At 39.8% G+C, this 24,966-nt stretch overlaps 2 protein-coding genes and 1 pseudogene across 5 annotated transcripts; 1 reads left to right on the plus strand and 2 right to left on the minus strand.

Moving 5' to 3' along the window:
* On the plus strand, positions 1-19,574 carry ABRAXAS1 (abraxas 1, BRCA1 A complex subunit). 2 transcript variants are annotated; one of them, XM_081090788.1, is made up of 9 exons: positions 1-158; positions 2,424-2,514; positions 6,550-6,586; positions 8,673-8,739; positions 12,710-12,903; positions 14,687-14,806; positions 15,545-15,629; positions 17,109-17,223; positions 17,608-19,574. In XM_081090788.1, the coding sequence occupies exons 1-9, from the start codon at positions 72-74 to the stop codon at positions 18,039-18,041; spliced, it is 1,230 nt and encodes a 409-aa protein (XP_080946914.1). In that variant the 5' UTR covers positions 1-71; the 3' UTR covers positions 18,042-19,574. The 2 variants fall into 2 exon arrangements, with proteins under 2 accessions (XP_080946914.1, XP_080946915.1); XM_081090789.1 differs by lacking the exon at positions 14,687-14,806.
* Positions 10,105-12,615, minus strand: LOC308529777 (trafficking protein particle complex subunit 14-like; annotated as a pseudogene). The gene is made up of 6 exons: positions 12,579-12,615; positions 11,742-12,098; positions 11,497-11,644; positions 11,062-11,255; positions 10,811-10,949; positions 10,105-10,119 (listed from the first exon to the last, which is right to left on the minus strand). The product of its transcript is annotated as a trafficking protein particle complex subunit 14-like (transcript).
* Positions 18,193-24,927, minus strand: MRPS18C (mitochondrial ribosomal protein S18C). Of its 2 annotated transcripts, none has more exons than XM_081090893.1 (6): positions 24,777-24,927; positions 23,930-23,982; positions 21,870-21,953; positions 20,593-20,650; positions 20,010-20,069; positions 18,193-19,928 (listed from the first exon to the last, which is right to left on the minus strand). In XM_081090893.1, exons 1-6 carry the CDS (start codon positions 24,874-24,876, stop codon positions 19,852-19,854), a joined length of 432 nt encoding a protein of 143 aa, XP_080947019.1. In that variant the 5' UTR covers positions 24,877-24,927; the 3' UTR covers positions 18,193-19,851. The 2 variants fall into 2 exon arrangements, with proteins under 2 accessions (XP_080947019.1, XP_080947018.1); XM_081090892.1 differs by having other exon boundaries at positions 19,560-19,949; positions 24,777-24,912.
* Positions 24,928-24,966: the final 39 nt, after the last annotated feature.

A 24,966-nucleotide genomic window follows, 5' to 3' on the forward strand; every position in this document is an offset into this window, starting at 1 on the left:
CGGCTGTGCGGCCTCAGAGAGAGATCGGACCTGGCGGGCTCCCAGGGGTTCCCCGCTGTGGCGGCCCAAGCATGGAGGGCGAGAGTACGTCGGCGGTGCTTTCGGGCTTCGTGCTCGGCGCGCTGTCCTTCCAGCACCTCAACACGGACTCGGACTCGGTGAGCTGAGGGGCGGGCCGGGATCCGGCGTCGCCTCGGAAGAGGCCGAACGCCCTCCCCGCCGTTGCCCGCGAGCTCCCGGGGCCGCAGCGCCGGCCTCAGCCCGCGGGAGCTGCTTCCTCCCGCCCCTGGGCCGCCCGAGGGCCTCCCGCCCGCGAGGTCTTTGCGGGATGAGCCCTCCCTTTGCGAAGCAGCGTTGGTTCCGAGCCCGGACCGAGTGACCCGCCACCCCCTTCCTCCCTCCCCCGCCCCCCTTCTCGGTCCGGCCGGCTGTGAGTAGAAAGCACACCGCGCTCGGCCGCCCGGGCCGGGGCTGGCCGGCTCCCTGTCCTCCGTTACCGACAGCCGTTCTCACCACCGCCGCGTTCGCTGAGACGGTAGCCGGTTACGGGATGCAGAGACGCTGCACCCAGGGGCCATTTTGGGGGAATCTAAGTGGGTGAAAAAGCCCAATTGGGTATCGGATCTCTGACGTTTGCATCAGTATTAAATTAAGTTGTAAGGCCTCAGCTAGTTCCTTTTCTGATGTTTTCAGTTATGATTTAAGTAGTTATGCTCAAATAGATTTTAAATGCTTATTTCATATAATTGCCCTAGGCCCTCGGTTAAAACCCTCTGAAGTAATGAAGTAGTTTTAAAAATACAGTGTCTATTTTTTTAAAACGTATTTTTCATGAAATTAAACACTAAAACTTTGAGCCCAGGAACTAGTGCCCTAGAGTAAGTGCTTAATAACTTGATAGTAGTTTAGAAAATACTGAACAAACTCCAGTTATTTCTTAAATAACCTTGATTAACACCTAGAAAAGGCAAATAGGACTCTTTTAAATGTATGTAGCTGCGGAAATTATTTTGGGATGTCTTAGTGTCAATGTAAACAGAATGGGTCCTTAACGTCCTCTGTAGCCTATTTGCCCTTGGGAAGTATAATGCTAGGCCCTTGTTTCTTAGATCTTTTTCCTTTAGCCTTTAAAGGGTGATTTTCTTTTTCCTTTTTAAAATATGTATTGATATTTAGAGAGAGGGGAAGGGAGAGGGAGAGAGAGAAACATGGATTGCCTGCCCCCTGCACGCTCCCTTGAACCCGGGCCTGTGCCCTGACGGAGCCTCAAACCTGTGGCCCCCTGGTGCATGGTGGGTGTGCACGCAGCCACCACGCCCCGGGCTGAAGGCTGGCTTTCTAATCATACTTGTGTTGTCCCGCTTCCTTCCCAGGATTTGTCTAGAGTACTAGAGCGTAAAGTTCTGGATTTGGTTCCCTTTTTGTCCAGTAAACCCTCACATCGCGGAAACATTCCTTTTGTGCTCTTCTTTAATGAAATGGGGAGGAAAAAGTGTTTTTAATTATAATGACGACAAAACCTTCATTGTTGGTCAAGCACGAAGGTCTTAGTGCCAAAAGAAATAACTGAATTCTCCAGCACTCAAATCACCACTGTTTTAGCAGGAATGCATATAGATCTTAAAGAATCAGGGCTCTCAGCTCACCTTATATATTTTTTTAAATATATGTTTTTATTGATTTCAGAGAGGAAGGGAGAGAGAGAAAGAGATAGAAACATCAATGATGAGAGAGAATCACTGATCTGCTGCCTCCTGCATGCCCACACTGGGGATCGAGCCCACAACCCCAGGCATGTACCCTGACCGGGAATCGAACCCTGACCTCCTGGTTCATAGGTCGACACTCAACCACTGAGCCACGCTGGCTGGGCTATTTCTTTCTTTTTTTCAGCTCCCCTTTTAGAAAGACTCTGACATTGAATTTCAAATCGTTAATGTTTTGTACGATTTTTAATCTAAAAGCATTGATCATTGTGTCATTTTATAGGCTCAGAAGCCTCCACTGGCTCCCAGAAGTACGTGCCATCAATTCAGAGTCCTTGGCTAGTCATTTGGGATGTTCCATTATTGGCGTTATTCCTATCTATGATTTCCTTACAAATGGGAGCCTTCAGTTCCCAGGCAAACTGCTCTGCTCCCCATTCCTCAGGCATTGTGTGTTCATTTCTGGCTTTAAACCTTTTATTCTCCCAAATATGCTAAAATTACAGTGGCACTTACAGTCTCTACTCATTTTTATTTAACTGTTCATGTTTCCCAACTAAACTTAGAATGCATCTAGTCTTTGTTTTCTGTGCCCCCAAGCTGGAAGCACATACTGTATACATTGTTAAATACTTGAGAGATTGGTTAGTTAAGTGACTGAATGGTCATACTATCAGTATATTCCATATATTTACCCTTTCTTATTTTTATCCATAGGAAGGTTTTCTCCTTGGGGAAGTGAAAGGTGAAGCCAAGAATAGCATTACTGATTCCCAAATGGATGATGTTGAAGTTATTTATACAATAGGTGAGTAACTTATTTCTTTGTCTCCTATTGTTGATGGTTTATGCTAAAAAAGGGGTCAACATAAATTACTTTTTAAATTGATTTAAAAAACAAAAATTTTTTAAAAGCAGATTTTAAAAGACCACATTGCCTTTATTTCTCTTTAAAAAAACAACTTAAAAAAAAATATATATATATTTTAATATGTTCTTATTGATTTGAGAGAGAGAGGAATGGAGAGTGATGGAGAGATAGAAACATTGATGAGAAAGAAACATCATCTATGAGCTACCTTCTCCACACCACTTACTGGGAAGCAAGCCCACAACCTGGCATGTGCCCTGACAGGAATCAAACCCATGATCCCTTGGTTCATTGGTCAACACTCAACCACTGAGCAACACCATTCAGGCTTGTCCTCATTTCTCAATTAAAATTATGGCCATGGCCTAGTCTAAAGCAGAAAAAGTTTGGGACGTAAGCATATAACATTACTGTGGGAAAACAATGATGGCAGCTGTTCTTTCAGGGGGGAAAAGAGGAAAAAGAGAGCTTTAAAATATATTAGGGGAGTTTTCTGATTAACATATACAGCTTTTTTTGAACATTTTTTCTTTAAATATGTTTCTATTGATCTAGCCCACAACCTGGTCATGTGCACTGAGCAAGAATCAAACCAGCGAACTTTTGGTACATGGGACAACGCTCACTTAATCAACTAAGCCACACTGGCCAGGGCCTGAGCATATTTCTTTACACAAAAATTGGTGGTGTACTTTATAAAAAATTTGCATCATGACAACACTGTATCATGACCATTTTCCCATGTTAAATTATCCTCTATCATTTTTTATAACTGCATTGTATTCTCTGGCCTTACTTCTGTGGACTTTCAGCAGTCCTTAAAATAAGTAAATTATAATCAGAGTTATTTCCAATTTTTATTATCATAAGTTAAACTACAGTGAACATCCTTGTATAGATATTTTCCTTGTTATAGATATTTTCCTGGCAATATGATTATAATGTCAAAGGGTATGAATCTTTTTTTTTCTTAAAGATATATTTTCATTGATCTGAGAGGGAGAGGAAGAGAGAGAGAGGAACATCAATGATGAGAGAGAATCATTGATCAGCTGCCTCCTGCACACCCCCCACAAAGGATTGAGCCTGCAACCCAGGCATGTGCCCTAACTGGGAATCAAACTGTGACCTCTTGGTTCATAGGTCTGAGGTCAACCACTGAGCCACACCCACCAGGCAGGGTTATGAACATTTTTAAAGTTCTTGATCTATACTCTCAGATTGCTTTTCAGAAAGATATAAGTTTATTAGAGGCCTTGTGCACAAAAATTTGTGCACGCGGGGCGGTGGGGGGGGGGGGAGGGCGGGGGCGGCGGGGAGGGGGTCCCTCAGCAAGGCCTGTGCCCTCTCGTAGTCTGGGACCCCTCAGGAGATGACCACCTGCTGGCTTAGGCCTGCTCCCCGGGGGATTGGGCCTAAGCTGGCAATCAGACATCCCTCTGGCAGCCCGGCAGCCCTCGAGGGATGTCCACTTGCCAGCGGGGAGCAGACGTAAGCTGCAGTCGGACATCCTTAGCGCTGCTGAGGAGGGAGGAGAGGCTCCCACCACCACCGCTGTACTGGCAGCCATCAGCCTGGCTTGTGGCTGAGCAGAGCTCCCCCATGTGGGAGTGCACTGACCACCAGAGGGCAGCTCCTGCATTGAGCGTCTGCCCGCTGGTGGTCAGTTTGTGTCATAGTGACCAGTCATTCCCAGTTTTTCTGCTGTTAGGAGCAGTCTGCATATTACCCTTTTACTATATAGGATAGAGGCCTGGTGCATGGGTGGGGGCCAGCTGGTTTGCCCTGAAGGGTGTCCCGGATCAGGGTGGGGGTCCCACTTGGGTGCCTGGCCAGCCTGGGTGACGGGCTGATGGCTGTTTGCAGCTGGTCACACCCCTTCAGGGTGGGGGTCCCCACTGGGGTGCCTGGCCAGTCTGGGTGAGGGGCCGAGGGCCGTTCTCAGGCTGGCCAGCAACTGAAGCTCCCAGCCTCTCCTTTTTTTCTTTTTTTTTTTAATTCTGGGATTTATTTACCTTCTATAATTGAAACTTTGTTGCCATCACTGGAGCTGCGAGCCAGGCTCCTGCTCGCTCCAGCTCTGAGGCCACGGCCTGCTGAAAGCAGGTATCTGGGGTTTGTTTAGCTTCTATAATTGAAACTTTATTGCTTTCGGAGCTCAGAGCCGGACCGCAGCAGGCGGGGAACCTTGGCTTCCTCCATCACTGGAGCAAACAAGCCTCCTGCTCGCTTCAGCTGCGTGGCTGCTGGCCGCCATCTTTGTTGGCGGTTAATTTGCATATTGTGCTGATTAGCCAATGGGAGGTGTAGCAAAGGTAAGGTCAATTACCATGTTTGTCTATTATTAGATAGGATATTCACATTATTCATGTCATTTTTTGTTTGCCACTTTAAAAAGTTAAAAATGGAAGTACATATATGTAAATTTACATGTGTGTATAAATATAGTGTATATGTGTAAAGTAAATATATAAAGTCAATTTAAACTCACTCTCATTAGTTTCCTCTGTGGCCACCACTATTGGTTTCATATGTACTACTATATGTTTCATTTACACAAATGGGATCATCTATACATGAATAAATATTTCCAAGATGTTATTAGTACAGAAGAATGCCATTGTATATAGTTTGTCATTCTTACTGATGGCTTCAGAGTCCCACTATATGGACATACCATAACTTATTTAAACAGCTATGAATGACTTTCTATTTGTAATAAAATAGTAGACATTTTATTGTGCATGTATCTTTTTTGCCTTTGAATATATCTGAAAGTCAGATTCCTAGAGGTAGACATATTGCCTTTTGGAAAAGTCATGCCATCCTAGACTCCTCAATATGTAAAAGTACCTGGGTCCCCATAATCTTGCCACCACTGGTTATTATCAGGTCTTTTAATCTTTGCCAACTTGATAAGTAAAAAAAAAAAAAAATCATTTTAATTTGCATTTCTTAATTACAAATGAGATTGAGAGTTTATGTATTTGACCTTTTGGGGGGGCGGGGGGGGGGGGCTTTTTCTTTTAATCGGTATGCTGCCCAAAGTATCAAACACACTTTGAGGAGTTTAAATAAGCAACCATTTACTGAGTCCTTGTGCCAGGGATAGTGCTCAGCTTTAAGGTGTCAGCCAAGTGCTATAGAAATGCTTATTTGCTCAAATTATTTTAAAATATTAGATTACTTTAAGACACCTAACAGATAAAATCCAAGATATATAAATTCCTATATTGCTTTGGTTAATGAAATTTTCATTTTATACTCTCTGTAATCTGCACCAGAGAATATTTAGCTGTTATCAGTTACAAAGACTTATCTGTTCAGTGTTTTTTCAGACAAGAGATTTATCTGAGGGTAGCATACATTTGCTAGAAGAAAAATGTCTAAGGAGGATGATCACTTTCCCTATTTAGATTTATTTCTATTGACAAGAAATAAAACTAACCTCTTAAAAGAGGTTTTGCCCTGGCCCGGTATGTCTCAGTTGGTTAGAGCATCGTCCCATGCCCTGTAAAGAAAAAGATGTTTGGGGTTTTTTCTTGATAGTTTGTAGTTAACATTAACAAATCCTTTGTGAGACAACTACTTGTAATAACAAAAGATTATCCCATTAACAGCTGTTTTTATCAATTGAGTAAAATTAGAGCATAACCCTTTTTAGAACTCAAAGGAAAAATTGCAACTTTGAATTTATCTTTTGTGTTGTTGTTAGTAACATACACAGAAGGAATATACCACTCTAGTTAGGAGTGAAGCTCTTTGAATGTTGGCCCTACCACTGGCTTGGGAGAGTCACTTAATCTCTCTGCCTGTTCCTTCATCTTTAAAATGGAAGGAATAACATCTGTCTCCTAGGTTTGTTCTGAGGTTTAAATGAGATAATGGTAAAGTACTTCCTGGGACGAAGTATTCGACATATGTTATCAAATAACAATTAATGTAATTGTAACTAAAAATTCTTTTTTCCAGACATTCAGAAATATATTCCATGTTATCAGCTTTTTAGGTGAGTAAGCAAGAGCAAGTAAATGATCCACTGTGAAAATTACTCCGCAAGTGAAGTAATTTTTAAAACTAACGGAGTATCTTTGTTATATATGGTGCTGCTGTTTAAAATGAAAAGACTTTTTTTTAATACATGAAAATTTACTTGTTCATTTCAACCCTAATATTTCATTCTTTGTATTTATATGCTTGTGTTAGCTGATCTCTACTGCCTCTCCCAGGTACCAGTTTACTTTGAGGATTGCTTTTCCTTCTCACACCCACTCATCTCATTGCATTATTATAAACTCAGTGACACAATTTCACACATCAACTGCAGCCTTTTTTCCTACCCTTTAATTCTAGTTTATCATAGGTTTCTTCACTTTATCATATTTTTTTAATGTTATATTTTGTCAATTAACCAGTTAGGTTCTTTGCCCTGCTTCCTTTTGCTATTCTAGGGTGAAAACTTGTGCTCTTAGTCCTACAGATAGAAGTAGTATTGTTAGCTTTTAATATAAGCTGTGGTATTTTTAAATACTTTTTATTGAAGTATTGTTACATACATTTGGAAAAGTACACAAATGAATGTTCATAAAGCAGTTATAACTATAACATGGTATAGTTTTAATGAAATAGCTTTATGATTTACATAAACTGTAAATGAATAATCAACATTATTATCTTACAGTCACACTTAGTGATTGTGTAATAGTTGTAATGGAGCACATGGTTAAGGTGATAAAAATTTATGGTAGGGGATGATAGAAATAAAGGCTTAGTATAGTCTTAAACTGCTGCACCAAAAAGAGGTATAGCTCATATAGTGCCTTACATACAATGAACATACAAACATATTTGTTGAATGACTAAGGGATTCTTGGTGGAGACTCATGAAAAGTATTTCTCTGGACCTGCCTTTGGTAGATGGAACACTTTACTTTGTCTATTTTTCCATTAGAAACATTTTTTTTTTTAATAATCCTCACCCGAGGATATTTTCCCACTGATTTTTAGAGAGCGTGAAGAGAGAGGGAAAGACAGAGAGAAACATCAATGTGAGAGAAACACAATGATCGGTTGCCTCCTGCACAGGCACCAGGGCCCAAGGTGGAGAGGAGCCTGCAACGGAGGTACCTGCTCCTGACTGGAACTGAACCTGGGACCCTTCAGTCTGCAGGCCAATGCTCCATCCACTGAGCAAAACCAGCTAGGGCTCCATTAAAAACTTTTAATGTAAGCATTTGTAATTTAAAAAGAAAAAACATTGTCCATTAGGATATACCTTCAGTTCTATGTAACTTAATGTTTAGTGTAGATTAGAATTACCATTAAACTTATTACAGTCACTTATTTATAAAGGATTTTGCATTACAGATAGTGCACCATCATACAAAAGAATATGTTTTATCTCAATGAATGTTAACAGAAGGAAAATATCACATGCATTCCTTGTTGGAAGGGAAAGAAGGCTGGAAGTAAACGCTTTAGAGTTTAAAATCTTTTAGAATTATCTTTTAATTCTCCCTACATCTTTGACTTTCCAGCTACAGAACAACGAACACTAAACTAAAGCAGTACCTATTTTGTGCTCTCTTGCACTCCCCATTAAAAAAAAACAAACCAACTCCTGAAACACTTCTCTTAATTTAATGCAAATACTGCCTCTGGAATTAACAATGAATAAATTGTCTTTTCATTATTGTGCTCCAATACTCATTTTACATCTCTTTTGTATGTATCAATATTTTCCTTTAAGTTTTAATAAGTAAATTATGAATTAATTTTGAACTGGCTGCGTGAATTCACAAATACCTGTATTTAATGAATAGTGTTTTATTTCAAGAAAATGTGATGCCCAAAGTTATCTCTTGAGGTTTCTCCAACCCTTTTCCTTTTTCATTGCTTATGGACCTCATATTTCTACCACTTTAAGTCTGATACTTTGAGAACGTTCTCTATTTATTTTAGAACTTCATCAGACAAGCAGGTAGATATATATGGATTTGGGTTGGGTAGTTAGGTTAGGAGTAACTAAAATTAAAGGTGCTAATAAAATCATATTTTTAGCTTATTTGAAATGCCTTTAATTTTGGCTTTTACAGTTTCTACAATTCTTCTGGTGAGTTAAATGAGCAAGCACTGAAGAAGATACTATCAAGTATCAAAAAGGTATTCCCTGACTTACCTTGTCTTTTATATTATAAGTATTATTTTCAGTTCCTAAAAGCATGTAACACTTTGACAGAACTTTTAAGCACCATGTGTCATCACGATGTCCTATAAAGCAGGTGAGGTAAGGCTTGTTCTTTCCAGAAATTTAAAGGGGCTGCTCTGAAAGCAAAACTAGTCATTAAAAGAATTAATCTTGTTTTCATTCTTCCCTTGACTATTCTAATGAACATTGATCTCTTCCTCTTCTACTTTCCCACCATACCCCTTCCCAGTACCATTTATTCTAGGACTTAATCCATTACTGTTTTTACATAGCTGCAGTTACTTGTTTTTATAGTGCAGGGATGAGTTCCTATACAGCACCTAATTTGATTCCTCCACTGCATACCTGGTGTTCAGTTAAAATTTGTTGAATGATCAAAATAGATATTTTTTCCCAAATACAAAATTTTTCTGGGTACTGTTTTCCTCTTAAAATTTTTTGATCTCTGAGTTCAAAATAAAAGTAAATTCAGTAAAAGAAGTTTCTTTCAAAAAGTCCTTTGTTGGAAATGCTTGGGTTTCCAATTATATTTTTTAAATGTACCTGTAAAAATGTGTTAGTTGTAAAGAGATGTAACTTTACCCGGCCAGTATGGCTCAATTGTTGAGCGTCCAGTGTGGCTCAGTTGTTGAGCGTCAACCTATGAACCAGGAGGTCATGGTTCAATTCCTGATAGGGGAACAAGCCCAGGTTTCGGGCTCAATCCCCAGTAGGGTGTGTACAGGAGGCAGCCATTTAATGACTCTCTCTCATCATTGATGTTTCTATCTCTCCCTCTCCCTTCTTCTCTGAAATAAATAAAAATATATTTTTTTAAAAAGTAATTTTAATTTCCTCAATTTAAATGAGCAAATATAAAACTTCGTTGCTGAAATGGTCACAGACAGATCTCTAACTGAAGTGATTGTTTTCTCTCTTTTTTTACAATTACTAAGTTTCAGCAAATGAGATTAATTTTGTAGTTTAAAAAGGTTTAGTAACACTTAACAACACATTTCTTTAGCATGTTCACAACCCTTTCACATGATCTTATTCAGTCTTGAAACCAATTCTCTGGGGTAGGTGATAAATCATTACCATATAAATTTCAGTTTTAAAAGCTACTGGGTTCAACTTACTTATTTAACAAACCAAGTATCCATATAGGAATTCAACTTGTTTTCATTGACATTTTCTTAGTTTAAATTTTGACTAAAGATTAAGATTTTTTTTTTTTTTCCCTCCTGAACAGGCATTTAATAGTCTTATTTCATTTGGAAGCAGTAATTGGAGAATAAGTTACAGGGACAGACATAAAACAAAAACAAAACTCACACAACTTAAAGTGCTTCAGGCTGCAAACACAAACATGAGGGGCAGGAAGAGGCCACCTAGCTATCTCCCCTCCCCTCGGAGACAGGAGGGTCATTGTCTGGGTCCCTTTAGCATCACCACCCTCTAATCTCAGCCCTAGGGTGAGTAGGTGGGGGGGAATGTCAGAGGTAGGAAAGACAACTTAATAGGAATGAGAAGCCACTTTATAAACTTAGAACCAGGGAACAAGGCAGGGAAACAAGGGAGCGCTTAGAACCCTTGCCCTGACCAAGGGGTGGAACCAGCACCCCCTCTCCCCGACCCCCCACCAGGAAGTCAGGGAAATACTGTTGGTTTAGTGCTGCAGCCATACCTGCCCATTTCACCTCACCAGCAGACACAGAGAGGCTATGGCAGGGGTGGGCAAACTTTTTGACTCGAGGGCCACAATGGGTTCTTAAACTGGACCGGAGGGCCGGAACAAAAGCATGGATGGAGTGTTTGTGTGAACTAATATAAATTCAAAGTAAACATCATTACATAAAAGGGTACGGTCTTTTTTTTTTTTAGTTTTATTCATTTCAAACGGGCCGTCCGGCCCGCCGGCCGCGCCTGGGCTATGGCCTCCTCACCTACAATGGGAGGCATCCCTAGAGGGAGACAGCCTGGAACAAGGACCCCCTCCAGAGACATTTGATTTCTGGGAGTGTAAGAGGGCCTGCAAGGTGCTACCTCATGGGCTCCACCACCAGGACTTTGCACTTGCAATCTTGTGCAGAGCACAGCCTTTTCTGGGGGCAGGTAGAGGGAGCAGCGAACCAGGGAGGCCACAGGGGGTGTGCTGGCCCTGCGCTCCATCACACTGCCGGACCTGGGGGAAGGCAGAGGATGTGGGCTCTAGTTAGACCTCAGGACCGCTTCCTGCTCCCGCTCCAATTCCAGCCTCTACTGAGTCCAGTGGCTCCCCTCCCTGGGTTCCATACCTCATGAGGTGGCTGCGGGAAGGCTGTTGGTGGCAGAAGGACTGAGAGCAGCCCAGGCTAGCCTGGTGCCTCTCCACCAAGTCCCGGACAGCTGGGCTGTTGGGACTGCTCTTTCCAGAGAGGGGCTGGGCCTCGGGTGGAGCGTGGGGCACACTAGCAGTGAATTGTAGCTTCAGTTTCATGTGCTGGTTCAGCTGGGGTGGAAAGACACAGATCAGCATTCCCATTTGGCTTCCAGGCCCCAGACCTCCTTTCAAATCACCTTTCCCCTTGACAGACAAATATTGGACCTAAATTCCACCTTCCCTCGGCCTGCCTTTAGTGCCATCCATTGTATTTCATCTCCAGCAGTTAGCAGCCCTGATGCCTCCTATCCCAACATTCTGCATCACCCACCACACCGTCCACCCCCTCTCCAGCACCTCCCCAGCCCACCTCAAAGAGCCCTGTCCTTAGAGCCTGGAAGGCTACACTGAAGGTGAGTGCACTGCCCTTCCAGGAAAAGCCAGGGTTGAGAGGCGTGTGGCAGACAATGGAGTCTAGGCAGCCTGCATGGCCCGAAGGTCCTCACACAACTGGTTTCCTGGGGGGGCAGAAACAGCGACCAGTAAACACATCTGTACAGTGTTCCTCAGCAAGGGGCTTCCAGGAGCACAGTCTTGATTGGTCCTCAAAGTCACCCAGCCCGTGCGTGCTCTGGGGTCCACACAAGCCTCACAGCAAGAAAGTCTTGGAGATTGTTGAGCAGCATGTAGGTGACCGAGAAATGCTCATAGGTCTGAACTGGGGACTCACAAGAAGCAGTCATCACAAAGCATGGGCGTCCAGACGAACGCTGGGCAGGTGGTAGTGGGTGTAGATGCTCCGGGTGAAGGGCAGCTTGGGGGTGGACCACTGAACCACAGCAATCAAGGGGACTTCTAGGTCCTTGGCCTTAGGTGTCCCTGGGGCCAGTCTATCCAGTCTAACAGTGAGTGGGAAGATGACCTCATCTGTGGACACAACTGGTTCCTCCACAGGCAGCGTGGTCACTCCCCCTGAGGTGGCAGGGCCCAGGTGGTGGGTGAGAAGCGGGCTGCAGCCTCAAACAACCCCCCGCTGCCTGGATCCCCGCTCCCTGGGGGTTCAGGAAGCTGGTTGCCTGGGCTGCCAAGGCGGTGGCCAGTTCTGCCAGGGCCACCCCCGGCGCTAGAACCCCCTCCTGTCTACCCCCCCACCCCCCCCCCCACCCCCGCAGCAAAGCACTAGCAGGAAGCAGACAGTCTCCCCTAAGTAGAGATGGTTGAGCCCGGAGCAGTGCCTGGTACCGGTCTGGGTCCCCCACCAGTGGCAGGGCTGAGCTAAAGATTAAGATTTTAAAAGAGCAGAATGCCATAAAAGAAGTTAAATCTTTTTTCCCCTAATCTATATTGAATAAAATTTGGTCCTGAAACTGAATAAAAAGTAATTTAACTGCAAGACAGTTTGCATACTTTACAAAGTGTAAAAGTGTATATTTAAGTGTATGTTTTGTTTACATATGCCCCAAATCTTGCTAAATATTAAGAAAGCCATTTTTTAGGCTGTCAATTTTATTGCTTAATTATGATAAGACACATAATAATTGTAATTATTAAGGTGTTTTGTTTTTTTCTGTATTTCCTTTCAGGATGTGGTGGGTTGGTACAAATTCCGACGCCATTCAGACCAGATCATGACATTTAGAGAAAGACTACTTCACAAAAATTTACAGCAGCATCTTTCAAGCCGGGAACTTGTTTTTTTGCTATTAACACCAAGTATAATAACAGAAAGCTGTTCTACTCATCGGCTGGAGCATGCCTTATATAAACCACAGAAAGGGTAAATGTTGGCCAGTCATTGGCTATCCTCAGCTAATAGAAAAATACACTCAACATTTTTATAGCACTTTTAGTAGCTTACCAAGTATATTCATACATTGTTACATTAGATTGTCGTAATATTGCTCTGAAGTGTGTCTTACCATCTGTTCTTAATAGATGGGAAAATGAATGTCAGATAAAGAAATTAGAAGCCCAGTATGGAATGTTGACTTAAGTTTCTGGCACTGAGGGTTTGCTATTATTTAACATAAGGTGGAAAAAATGTGTGCTTTAGATATTTTTTTTAAATATATTTTATTGATTTTTTACAGAGAGAAAGGGAGAGAGAGAATTAGAAACATCGATAAGAGAGAAACAGCAATCAGCTACCTCCTGCACACTCCCTACTGGGTATGTGCCCGCAACCAAGAATCGAACCTCGGCCCCTTGAGTCCGCAGGCCGACGCTCTATCCACTGAGCCAAACTGGTTAGGACTGTGTGCTTTAGATATTGGTTGCTAAAGGATATAACGTAGAATTTAAACCTAGATACTTGAGCAGCTTTTCTATACCCTCTACAAGGAAGCAAGGTAGTTCTTGATGATCTACCAAAATGGTTTAACAGACTCCCCAAAGGTTATATAAACATTTTCATGGAATACGAGAATTTTGAAAGAATACCAACTAAGGTTAATTTTATTATTCATGGAAGATAGGCTAAATCTCAACAATACAGCCTTATATTTATACTAGAGGCCCGGTGCACAAAATTTGTGCACTCAGGGGGAGTCCCTCAACCTGGCCTGTGCCCTCTCACAGTCCAGGAGCCCTTGGGGGATGTCCAACTGATGGCTTAAGCTGGCAGTCAGACATCCTTAGTGCTGCCGCAGAGGCAGGAGAGGCTCCCGCCACTGCTGCTGCGCTCGCCAGCCGTGAGCCTGGCTTCTGACTGAGCGGCACTCACCCTGTGGGAGCACACTGACCACCGGGGGCAGTTCCTGCATTGAGCGTCTGCCTCCTGGTGGTCAGTGCATGTCATAGCGACTGGTCATTCCTCCATTCAGTATTTGCATATTAGCCTTTTATTATATTGGATGTGCTAATCAGTTACAATAGCCATAAAAGTATTTTTATGTAATTATTTTATACTATGTACATGCCACTTCTTTTTTAATACTCACCTAAGGATATTTTTGCATTGATTCTTATTATTTAAAAAATTTTTTTTAAATATATTTTTGATTTCACAGAGGGAGAGGGAAAGAGAAATAGAAACATCAATGATGAGAGAGAATCATTGATCGGCTGCCTCCTGCAAGTCCCATACTGGGGATGCAGCCCGCAACCTGGGCATATGCCCTTGACCAGAATCGAACCCGGGACCCTTCAGTCCACAGGCCGACACTCTCGTCACTGAAACAAACCAGTTAGGGCTTTCCATTGATTTTGAGAATTTGAAAGGGAGGGGGAGAGACAGAGAGAAACATCAATTGGTTACCTCCAGCACACACTCCAACTAGAACCAGGGATCAAGTCTGCAACAGAGGTATGTGCCCTTGACTGGAATCAAACCTGAGATACTTCAGTCCATGGGCCAATCCTCTAAACACTGAGCTAAACTGACTAGGGCACTTCACAACTTTAAAAAGCCATTTTCCTCAAGTCAATAAATTCTATCTTGGATAAGTAATAATAGAACTTTTTTGTTTTTTAATCTTGTAGGGGAAAGGTAGTGTATACTAATAAGTAGATGCTAATCTTTGCCTTTATTCTAGGTTTATTTTAAAATTTTATTTCCTCAGACTTTTTCATAGGATACCTTTAGTGGTGGCCAACCTGGGCATGTCTGAACAACTAGGTTATAAAACTGTATCAGGTTCCTGTACATCCACTGGTTTTAGCCGAGCAGTAAAAACACACAGGTGAGATTCCTCAATTGCTTCCCCACTAAACTTATTCCTATTCATTTACTGAAATTAATTTTTAAATTATACAACTGAATAAAAATAAAAGGAAAATCGACTAATACCCATATCACTCAGATAAATTAGATCTATTACTTTTTCCATATTTCCTTCTAGCACTTGTCTATTTATAAAATACATAGAGGGAAGCTGTTGCATATTTTAACGTATTTTCTAAGAATAAGTAGCTAGCCTTAAAATAATAAATTTTTTAAGGCATCAGTTCAGATTAAAGGCATGAAATCAGACTGCATAATAAATACAAAAAATGAGGCTTTAGCCAAGATTCACACATACTACCAGCTGCTAAGTTACAACTTTTTTGTGACCATTAAAGAAATGACTGTCAGAAATAGCAACACTGGTATTACAGGATACTTCCTAGTGAATAAACTCTCAGAAAAGGCACTAGATTTTATTTATTTTTGTGTTCCCACAGTGCTTACCAGTGTCTTACATTTCGTTGATTCTAAGATGTACAGTTTTAAATTTACCTCAAATTGGGATGTTTTACAAACCATGCCTTAGCATTTTTTTCTTCTTGGTATGTAAAATAATGTTGCCTCTTTCAATCAATGAAGCTTTAAGATCAGTAAAATATGACTGTGATTCTTCCATAGCTCAACTACCAATAAGTTTTTCATCATATCATTAAATGAGTTCTGTACACTTGCCTGATGAAATGATGTTTTACAGCCCTGAGTTTTTTAAAGAAGATGGATCTTTAAAGGAAGTACACAAGATAAATGAAATGTATGCTTCCTTACAAGAGGAATTAAAGGTAACATAACTTGTCCAACACTTAGAGACCACTTTAGAGTTGATATCAAATTGATCATTGAGAATTTTTAGGGATAAATTGACATTAGATTAGATTTAACTTTAGTTTCATTTAGCTTCAGTAACAAAGACCTTAATCTCAGTAGCCTATACATACAAAAGTTTAGTCTCGCATTATGTCTTGGCTGCATGCAACTCTGCTCCTGTTCTAAGTACTAGTATCTTCATTCTAGGATCCAGACTGAAGGTGCAGCCCTTACATGGGACATGCTCTTCTCATGACAAAGGAAGAGCAAGAAAGCTAGTGGAAATTCACAGTTCTTAAAACTGCTCAGAGATGGCTTGTCTCTTCCACTTATATTTCATTGGTCAGAGGACATCGCATGACAATAGGTAGGGACATATAATCCTTTTATAGGATAAAAACAACAGCAAATATTTGTGAACAAGACAGTCTAGCACTGTATTTAGTTCTATCTTTGTCAGTTCAGTGCTTTGAGAAGTAAACATCAAGGTAGGATTAGACAGATTTATTAGGCTGAGAAGGGGAGGGTGCTCCTGAAAAAGACAGAGAAAGCAAATTGGGTAGGAAGAGCTTTATTTAGACTGCAGGACGAGAAAGTTTCAGCCAGGCAAAGTTGTCCTATAGGAATGGGCTTGTAATAATACCCACAACATGCTCAGTCACTAAGAGCAGCCTAGAGAAAGCCTGGCCTAAGCACAGACACAGTAGTGGGTCCAAAAGCGTGGCAGCTGGGCTGCTAGTCAACCATGCCTCCTCCTGATTGAGCTTACAGTAGTATACTTCCATGGTCACCATACTCATCAATATAGCACACTAAGAGAAATGACGTTAATACATTTTACACACTACTAATATGAATGATAGTACAGGAATTTTAGAAAAGAGAAACATTCAGAATTCCACCACTGCAATATAACTATTTTCACTTTGCCATATTCTGCAGTTTTTCCCTAATGTATACGTGCTTTTATATAGTTGATAGTGATAAAGGCACATCAATGTGTATCATGGTATTTATTTATTTGATGTATTAAACATTTTTCATCTGTAATAGTGTCAACAGTTAAAAATAAAAAAATAGTTTCTTTTACAGGAATTATGAAGGTCCTGTATGAAAATTCTTCCATAACAGTAAAATTCAGTCACTTTTCTTTAATATTAAATGTTTACCTCTCAAAACAGTACAGTATTTTTTGTTTCAAAGCGAGTTATTTTTATTTCAGTGCATTATCAAAGAAATAACTGGTATGATAAAGCCAGGGAAATTAATACATCTGTAAAACATTTGCTACCTATAAAGTACCATACAAGTGCTTATTGTTGAGTTCCTCCAAAAATATAGCAAAATTAAAGTTTTTATAAAAGCAAATAATACTTAATATTATGTACCATGAAGGATTTTATGAACCCAGACTGGGAACTTTATCCATATCCTTGCATTATTTTATTTTGCAGAGTATATGCAAACAAGTAGAAGAGAGTGAAGAAGCAGTAGAGAAACTACTAAAGGATGTAAACAGATTAAAACAAGAAATTAAAAAAAGAAAACAAGCACAGATTCAAGCAGCACGTAAGTAAAAAAAGTTCGCACACCACCTCTTTCTATGCCTAAAAAAAGTTCTGATTTGAATTATGGATGAGCCAGCTGCATGGATGAATTTGCCCATCTTAAGATTAAAAATAATTGTTTTATTAATACTCTTAAATCCCACTGAGCAAAGAACATGGTACTATTATAGATATATTCTATTGTTGACATTAAAGAATTTAATTATAATATTCCCTTAGAATATTATGGCATGAGTAGGAGTTTGGGATTATGCAAGTCATTTTTCTCAGTTTAGACAATTTGATAAAATTGTTAGTATTTCTGACTCAACTTTACTAACAGATAACTATAAATGCTTTGTAGAACAACTATTGTATGTTGAACTGTTACTTTATTTTGTTTTAGGAGAGAAGAATGTCCAAAAAGACCCTCAGGAGAACATTATTCTTTGTCAAGCTTTACGGACCTTTTTTCCAGATTGTGAATTTCTTCACTCATGTGTTATCTCCTTGAAAAATCGGCATATCTCTAAAAGTAGCTGTAATACCAATCACCAACTCAATGTGGTGGACAACCTGACCTTAATGGTAGAATACACTGACATTCCTGAAGCTAGTCCAGCTAGTATTGCACGGCAAGAGAGGAAGCGTAAAGCTTTAGATACAGATGATAGATGGCAATTCAAGAAGTCACGGCTGTTGGAGATACAAAGTCAACCATCTAAAACAGATACTGATAGTAGTAACCAAGAAAAGTCATCCACAAGCAGCCCAGAAACAGATGAGGAGATTGAGAAAATGAAGGATTCTGGTGACTATCCAAGGTCTCCTACATTTTGATCTTTTCAGGCCAAAAGATTTTTGATCAGCTGTGTTTGGCTATTTGCAGTAATACATTAAAAAAAACCCAAAACCTAACCACACCTAATTTGACAACTATTTTTTAAAGCTATTTCTATTGGACTTTCAAAGCATTTACTTCGTTTTTATTGCAAGAGTAACTTTCTTTTTAATGCTTATTTTTCAACAATACAATAACAGATCAACTTACAGGTATGAAAACAAAATAGCTGACTCTTGGCAATGAACTCAACAGGTAGGAGAGTCATGGGCTTCAGTAAGATTTTTAGGAAGAATGTTTAGTTTAACCCAATTTTATGAATTGGTTAAGTGGAGGTTGGCTAAGAGAGCTTTTGCTGTATTTTTTTGTATTTGTCTGTTTCATAATTGTGAGAATTTTCCATGAAGTATACACATCACATGAAGCCTTCATGTTTCACTCACTGTATGAAATGCTGAGCATGCACTTTGGCTATTGCTTTTCCATGTTATTTCCTAATAGAGCAAATTCATAGCCAGTATAAAAAATTATCATCTTTTATCTATGTGTTAACATGCACTAGTTACCATGGGGTGCTTAGGAAGCCCACATAATACCAGGAATGATTTTGCAAATAATGAGTTACTTCTGGGCTGTTTTACTGGTTACGTAAGAAGCCTGTGGTGTTGTGGAGGGCAGGAGGGAAACAGGTTGTCAGTCTGAACACTATTTAAAAATAATCACAAACATCAGAGCATATAGAACATAGATAATGTCTAAATGTAACCAATAAATGAACAAAACTGGGTGCACAGGCAAGACTAGGAACAGCAGAGGCAACAAGCAGCCAACATGTATGCAAATATCTTCTCTAGATAACAGCTTGAGATTTTTCAAAGATCCCACATATTTACTCAGATTAAAGTTTAAACGTGCCTCAATGGAAAGTTCAATTTGCTAAAATGCTATAGAGGTACAAAAAGTATTGAGCTTATACTGTTGTATAACTGCTAATCAGAGAAGCTTGCTCAGGTCATTAATTAGTACACAGCTGAACTTCCACAATTAAGTTTGATGACCCAACTTTAAGCGTAGTAAAAGGAGGAAAAGAATATAGGAAAATTTCCCTCCAACTTTTGGCAATAAGACGACACAATATATCACCTATGGATCAGTTTATTTAAAGGACACTACCAGTTTCAGGATAGACTAGCCCAGGAATAAATGTGAGATCCTGTAACATCACCACTATCCATCCAATGTAACATATCTACAAAGAGAATATCCACTCTCCTAGTCCAGTATACCTGTATTTGCTAGTTAGAAAACCTTCCTGAGCAATTTCAGGTCCACACCGTCGTGAGGGATTTGTCCATTATACAAGCATTCCACTTTCCTGTACTATATCCATAAAATGCCACCTACAAGACATAATCTGGACCTAAAGTAAAATCCCAATACAAGTCATCCCTTCCATATTTAATATCCCATTTTCAGCAGTCTTATTGTATAAGCTATTTGTGGACCAGATATAAATGACAGTGCTACAGTACCAATTTTTTTATTCATGTTTATGGAAATGTAATGAGTGTTAACACTTGAAATAATCTGGTTTTATTTAGTGAACAATCACTGGTATGGATAGGTAACGCCTCACTTCACTCCTGAAACAGTTTTTCCTCAGAAAATTTCAAATTAAGAGTTACAACGATTTATAGTTTGATAAGATTTACTTTAACCTACTAATTTTCTAAAAGTTATTAAATCTTATAGTTTGAGTCAACAACCATTTATTTTAAAATAAGTTTATTGCTGATAACTTTACATAATTTACTCCCGATATTTGATGTTACAAATTTTAGGGTCTTTGAGATATGCAGGATCCTTGTATGTAACTGGCATAAATCCTGTAAAGAGACAATTAAGTTCTTCACAAAAGATAACAACCAAAATTGATAAGCCCAAATCATTTTTTCAGATTCTCTTACCCATTATTTGTGCTCTCTTAATAGCTTTTGTGATTTCTCTTTGTTTCTTCCCACAAAGACCTATAAAAACAATGCTTTCTTAGTCATAAAAAATACCAATATTCAAAATGCATAACAATTGTCTAAGTCAAGGAAGGAACAGAAAACCTGTGAAGAGCCAGATAGTAAATATCTTAAACTTTGTGGGCTGTACAGTCTCTGCCGTAAGTTCTCAACTCTTCTCTTAGTACACAAAGCAGCCAGCCACAGACACTACGTAAACTAAGCTATTTACAAAAATAAGTGGCAGATCCAATTTGGCCTATGAGAAATAGGTCTCTGTTTAAATAATAGTCTAGGAGCGATTATAGTATACTCCAAAATACCAACACAATTTTTTAAACCCAAGTTTTCTACACGTCAGATTATAGCTATCTCTGAGTATGAGAAGACATGTAAAATAGTACCCTTTTTGGAATAAGGTGCTTTCTTAAATACTAAGTTTGCTAACAGTGATTTATATACTATTTGAAAATAAAAATTTGCCAGTTTTCTTAAATAACAAAAGTAGATTTATAAGCTGCTATAAGAGAAAACAAAATACCTGTTATGTGCCTTCCATGAATGCATCCAGTAAATGGAGAAATAAACTGGGACAAAAGCTGTTTGAGTTTTATTTGGAGAGGAAGAAAAAATTTATATTAATACATGTATTATTCATTCTTGACTGTAAATTTCAAAAAGCATACCTCACATCACCTTCCAGTTATATAAAGGTTTACTAATAAATTTCAAACTTCATAAAATATGAAAAATACTACTATGCTCATCCTATTGACAGATTATCTTTTTAAGTAACTAAAGCAATTATTAAAGTTAACATCTCTTACCCAGTCTGTTCAAAAAGTTTGTACAACAGATTAATGAGCATATTGTTTCAGTGCTAAAGCTGTTTTCTTTTTTTAAATGTTTTTAATTTTAGAGAAAGGAAGAGAGAAACACCAATGGGCTGGCTCCTGCATGCCTCCTACTGGGGATCAAGCCTACAACCTGGGCATGTGCCCTAGTTGGGAACTGAACCAGTGGCCTTTTGGTGCATGGAACAACACTGAACCAAATGAACCACACCGGCCAGGGCTAAAGCTGTTTTCTTGTTTATACAGATTCTTTTCTAAAATACTCCTGCTTACAATGAAATACTAAACATTTCACCTATCATGATAGGCTGTCACATAATACCAGACTATAGTGAGGTCTTTAAGAGATATAGGTACATCAGGCCATTTGCTATAATTATGTTTCATAAATTTAAATTCTTTAGCACCTTCCAGGTGCCAGGCAGTATTCTTGGCATAATGCTCCCAATATGTTACATTTATTTTTATATTGTGATGACTTATTTTTTTTATAATTCTTTATTGTTGAAAGTATTACATATGTCCCCTTTCCTAATACGTGCATTTAAAAATTTCTTGGTTTTTCTCCCTATAAGGCAGCTATCACTTTATACTATTGTCAGTATACTTCAACATCATTCTCTACCCCAGATTTGCCACTTAACTTGCTGAGAGCTGTAAAACAGATAAAGTTGTATTTGAAGCAGTGATATTGTTGGTGAGATAGAGATCAACTTCACCAGAGGAGCTTTTTCCAAACTACTCACCTCCATCAACTGAGAATTACTGCCATTGTGAGCTATTATTAGAATAAAATAGAGATGCTTTATACATAGAAATATAACCAGATTTGGAATTATGATGTTGCTAAAACAGTTGCCCCTCCATAAAGCCTGTTATAAAACTGACTTGATTCTCTTTAGTTAGGACTAATTTAAAAAGCAAAATCCTAGAATCAATTATCATAGTGAAGTAAACATCTCACCTGTACATTCTTATAATCTACACGTTTTCCACACAAGACGCACTTTTTAAGAGGCTCCTTATAAGGATTTTCTATTGGAACAGGCTAGGATAAAGGGAAAAGAATATGATTAAAAAGTTTAAACCTTAAAGCTACCACATTTAAATCTATCCAAAGAATTAGTTCTACCTTTCTTACTGTGAAAAGGAATACAACATCTTGGCTTGTAAAAGAAAAAACAAGTACTTCTGAAAAGGACTCACCATTATAAAGATTTCAGTATGCTTTTCCATATTTTGTACAAGTGTTTTATTTTGGCTTAGTTTGGTTAAGGAGGAGGTAAGTCATGGATTCTAGGATAAAATACAGTCTTTGGAGAAAAAAAGAGCTTATGGGAGAAACAAAATTAAATCTGCACTAAGTGATTCCCTCCTCAACTGTTTTGCCCAAGTGACTAAAAATTCTTAAGATTTAAATTAAGAAAATCTTATAGCACAACAGGTGTCATATGTAATGTCTAAATCCATCCCCATATTTCTCTATCAGATGTTTTATCACTATTTTTGCTTTTAAAAGACAATGCCCCATAGCTTACTATAATATAAGGTCCTTTGACTACCATTTTATGGTTCCCAGACTGCTTTATAAGTTTGTGTCAGCCTTTGGACTTCCTTTCTTCACTAACTATATGCTTTTGTCACAATGCCTCCCTCCTACGAGTATAAGCATCTCCAGTCTAGAGATTCTTAATCTAGAAATGGCTTTAAAGTCCTCTAACTCCTGTAGTTGTATGTAAAATTTCAAATGAGTGGGACTGTGTGCCTTTTTCGTTTGTCTTTTGAATAGCTTTTTAAAAAAATTCTTCATTTCAGAGAGAGAGGGAGGGAGGGATAGAAACATCAATGATGGTAGAAAATCATTGATCAGCTGCTCCTGCACGACCCCTACTAGGGATGGAGCCTGCAACCCGGGCATGTGCCCTGAACCGTGATCTCCTGGTTCATAGGTCCACACTCAACCACTGACCCACATTGGCCGGGCATGTGTGCTTTTTTCTGAGAAAGCCCATAGCTTCATTAGCGTCTAAGTGGGGTTAATAACCTAAAAAGGAGCTCTAGTAATTTCCTTCACTCTCTTGAGGTAGGTTGTGAATTGAATGACTAAGATACATGCTCAGGAGGACCAGAGTTCTTTGTTTTTTCCAAGTCCTCAAATGTTCTTAAACCAATTTACATTCAGCTCACATGTAATGACTGACTATATTCCTACCCTGCACTGTACTATGTGCTTTGTATGGTCTGATTAGTGTCAGATTATCTTTGCAAGTAGGAAGAAAACCTATACTGCCAAGTCCAACCCTAGCACTTAAAACCTATAAAAATACATCTATAGGACAGAAGAAATTATATTTAATGTCCTCATATGAAACTTTCATTTTGATTTCTCATTTATTAAGACAACCCTCCCCCCCAAAAATTGAATGGGGCAATAAAATCGAATTTGAAATGGGGAAGAGCCAACCTGTAAGTAAGCTTAGTATATAATGCCTTTGTTGGATTATCTGCAATTATTCTATCCACCGAAACAACCTTTTTAAATTCTCAAAGCACATATCCTTAAATTTAAGATCTAGGAAGAAAAAAAATGTATTATAGAAGCCATGCTTTTTAAGAAAACATTTTTTTTATTGATTTTGAGAGAGAGAGAGAAGAAGGGAGAAAGAGAAACAGTGATGATCAATCGGTTTCCTCCCACATGCGCCCAGCCTGGGGCGAGAACCCACAACCTGGGTATGTGCCCTGCCGGGAATCGAACCCGCCACCTTTTGGTGTACAGGACGATGCTCCAACCAACTAAGCCATACCAACCAGGGCAGAAGCCATGCTTCTTTCTAGAAATCTAGGAATTCTCTTGAAAACTCAAGTGACTACTCATCAATGAATTATAATTTTCAAACTCAGACTAATGATTATTGATTGTATTGTCCTCCTGTTGAACTCTATTTGAACAGCTAAAATAACCGTATAAGAATTTGGTCATATTTGCAAATGCCTTATAAAAAGGAAGAAAACAATTCTTACCAGGTCCTCATTGCTGGTTACCTGTTTATATTGTGAACAACTTCTCCACAGCACTGCAAGTAAACAAAAACAGCAACAAACCAATTCTTTGTTAGCTGAGTAGCTAAAGACATTGCATTATGGAGGCAAGATGAATCAAGGGACAAAAAATCAAGGGACACCTGAATGTAAAAGGCAGGTTTTCTATTCATTATACTCACACTGACTGGACAAAACCCTTTAGATTTGAGGCAGAGTGAGACTTAATATGGATGTGCCTTCCAGGGCTTTGGAAACAGGGTATATATACCCCTTCCCCATCCACACAATCTCTCATCTGCTCTCTTGCGATATTTATATTCCCTTCACCCCACGGTTAGAAACAGATTTTTACTGCAAATACTCGGGGGAGAAGCAACAGAGGGAAAACGTGTAACAGACCCCTTACAGAGAATAGTCACTGATAGAGAAGCACAGAAAAGATGAAAGTACAAAAATTACAGATTCGAGGGCCTCGCTCACAATTTCGCCCTGATCTGGGACCTCAGACATCCGGAATTTGCTGCTGGATGGCTCTGGAGATGTCCCTTCCTTACAAGTCGACCCGGAGGTCTCAGGCAAGTTCCTGTCTCTTTAATAATCACCCCATTACTCTCCTAGTATGTTAAAAAAATGAAGTGTACTGGAAGACGCCTCACGTCCCTTTCAGCTTTAAAATACTAGTCATGGGCCATTACAGATTCCCACCCAGGAGAAACTTCCACTGCCCGGAAAACGGCGACGTTGACCTAACAGCGGCGACTCCCCGACCTAATCCGGGCTGGGGCGGCGGCAGTGCCACCGCGGAGCAGAGGGCGGGAGACTTTACCCGCTTGGGTTCCTGGGTTTGGGCAGCGGACGGCAGCCGTCAGGAAGCAGGTAAACTTTCTCCTTCCCGGACCAATGCAAAGAGCACCCACAGAAGCCATGGTTCCTCGGTCCTCCCTTCCCTTCCTCCTCCTAAGTCCTCCGCACAAGTCCTTTCCGGTGCTCCCGGGTGAGCCCGAGGACTCGCGTCC

Source organism: Myotis nattereri, assembly GCF_964212035.1.
Source record: "Myotis nattereri genome assembly, chromosome: 1".
In the NCBI taxonomy this organism is placed as follows: Eukaryota; Metazoa; Chordata; class Mammalia; order Chiroptera; family Vespertilionidae; genus Myotis; species Myotis nattereri.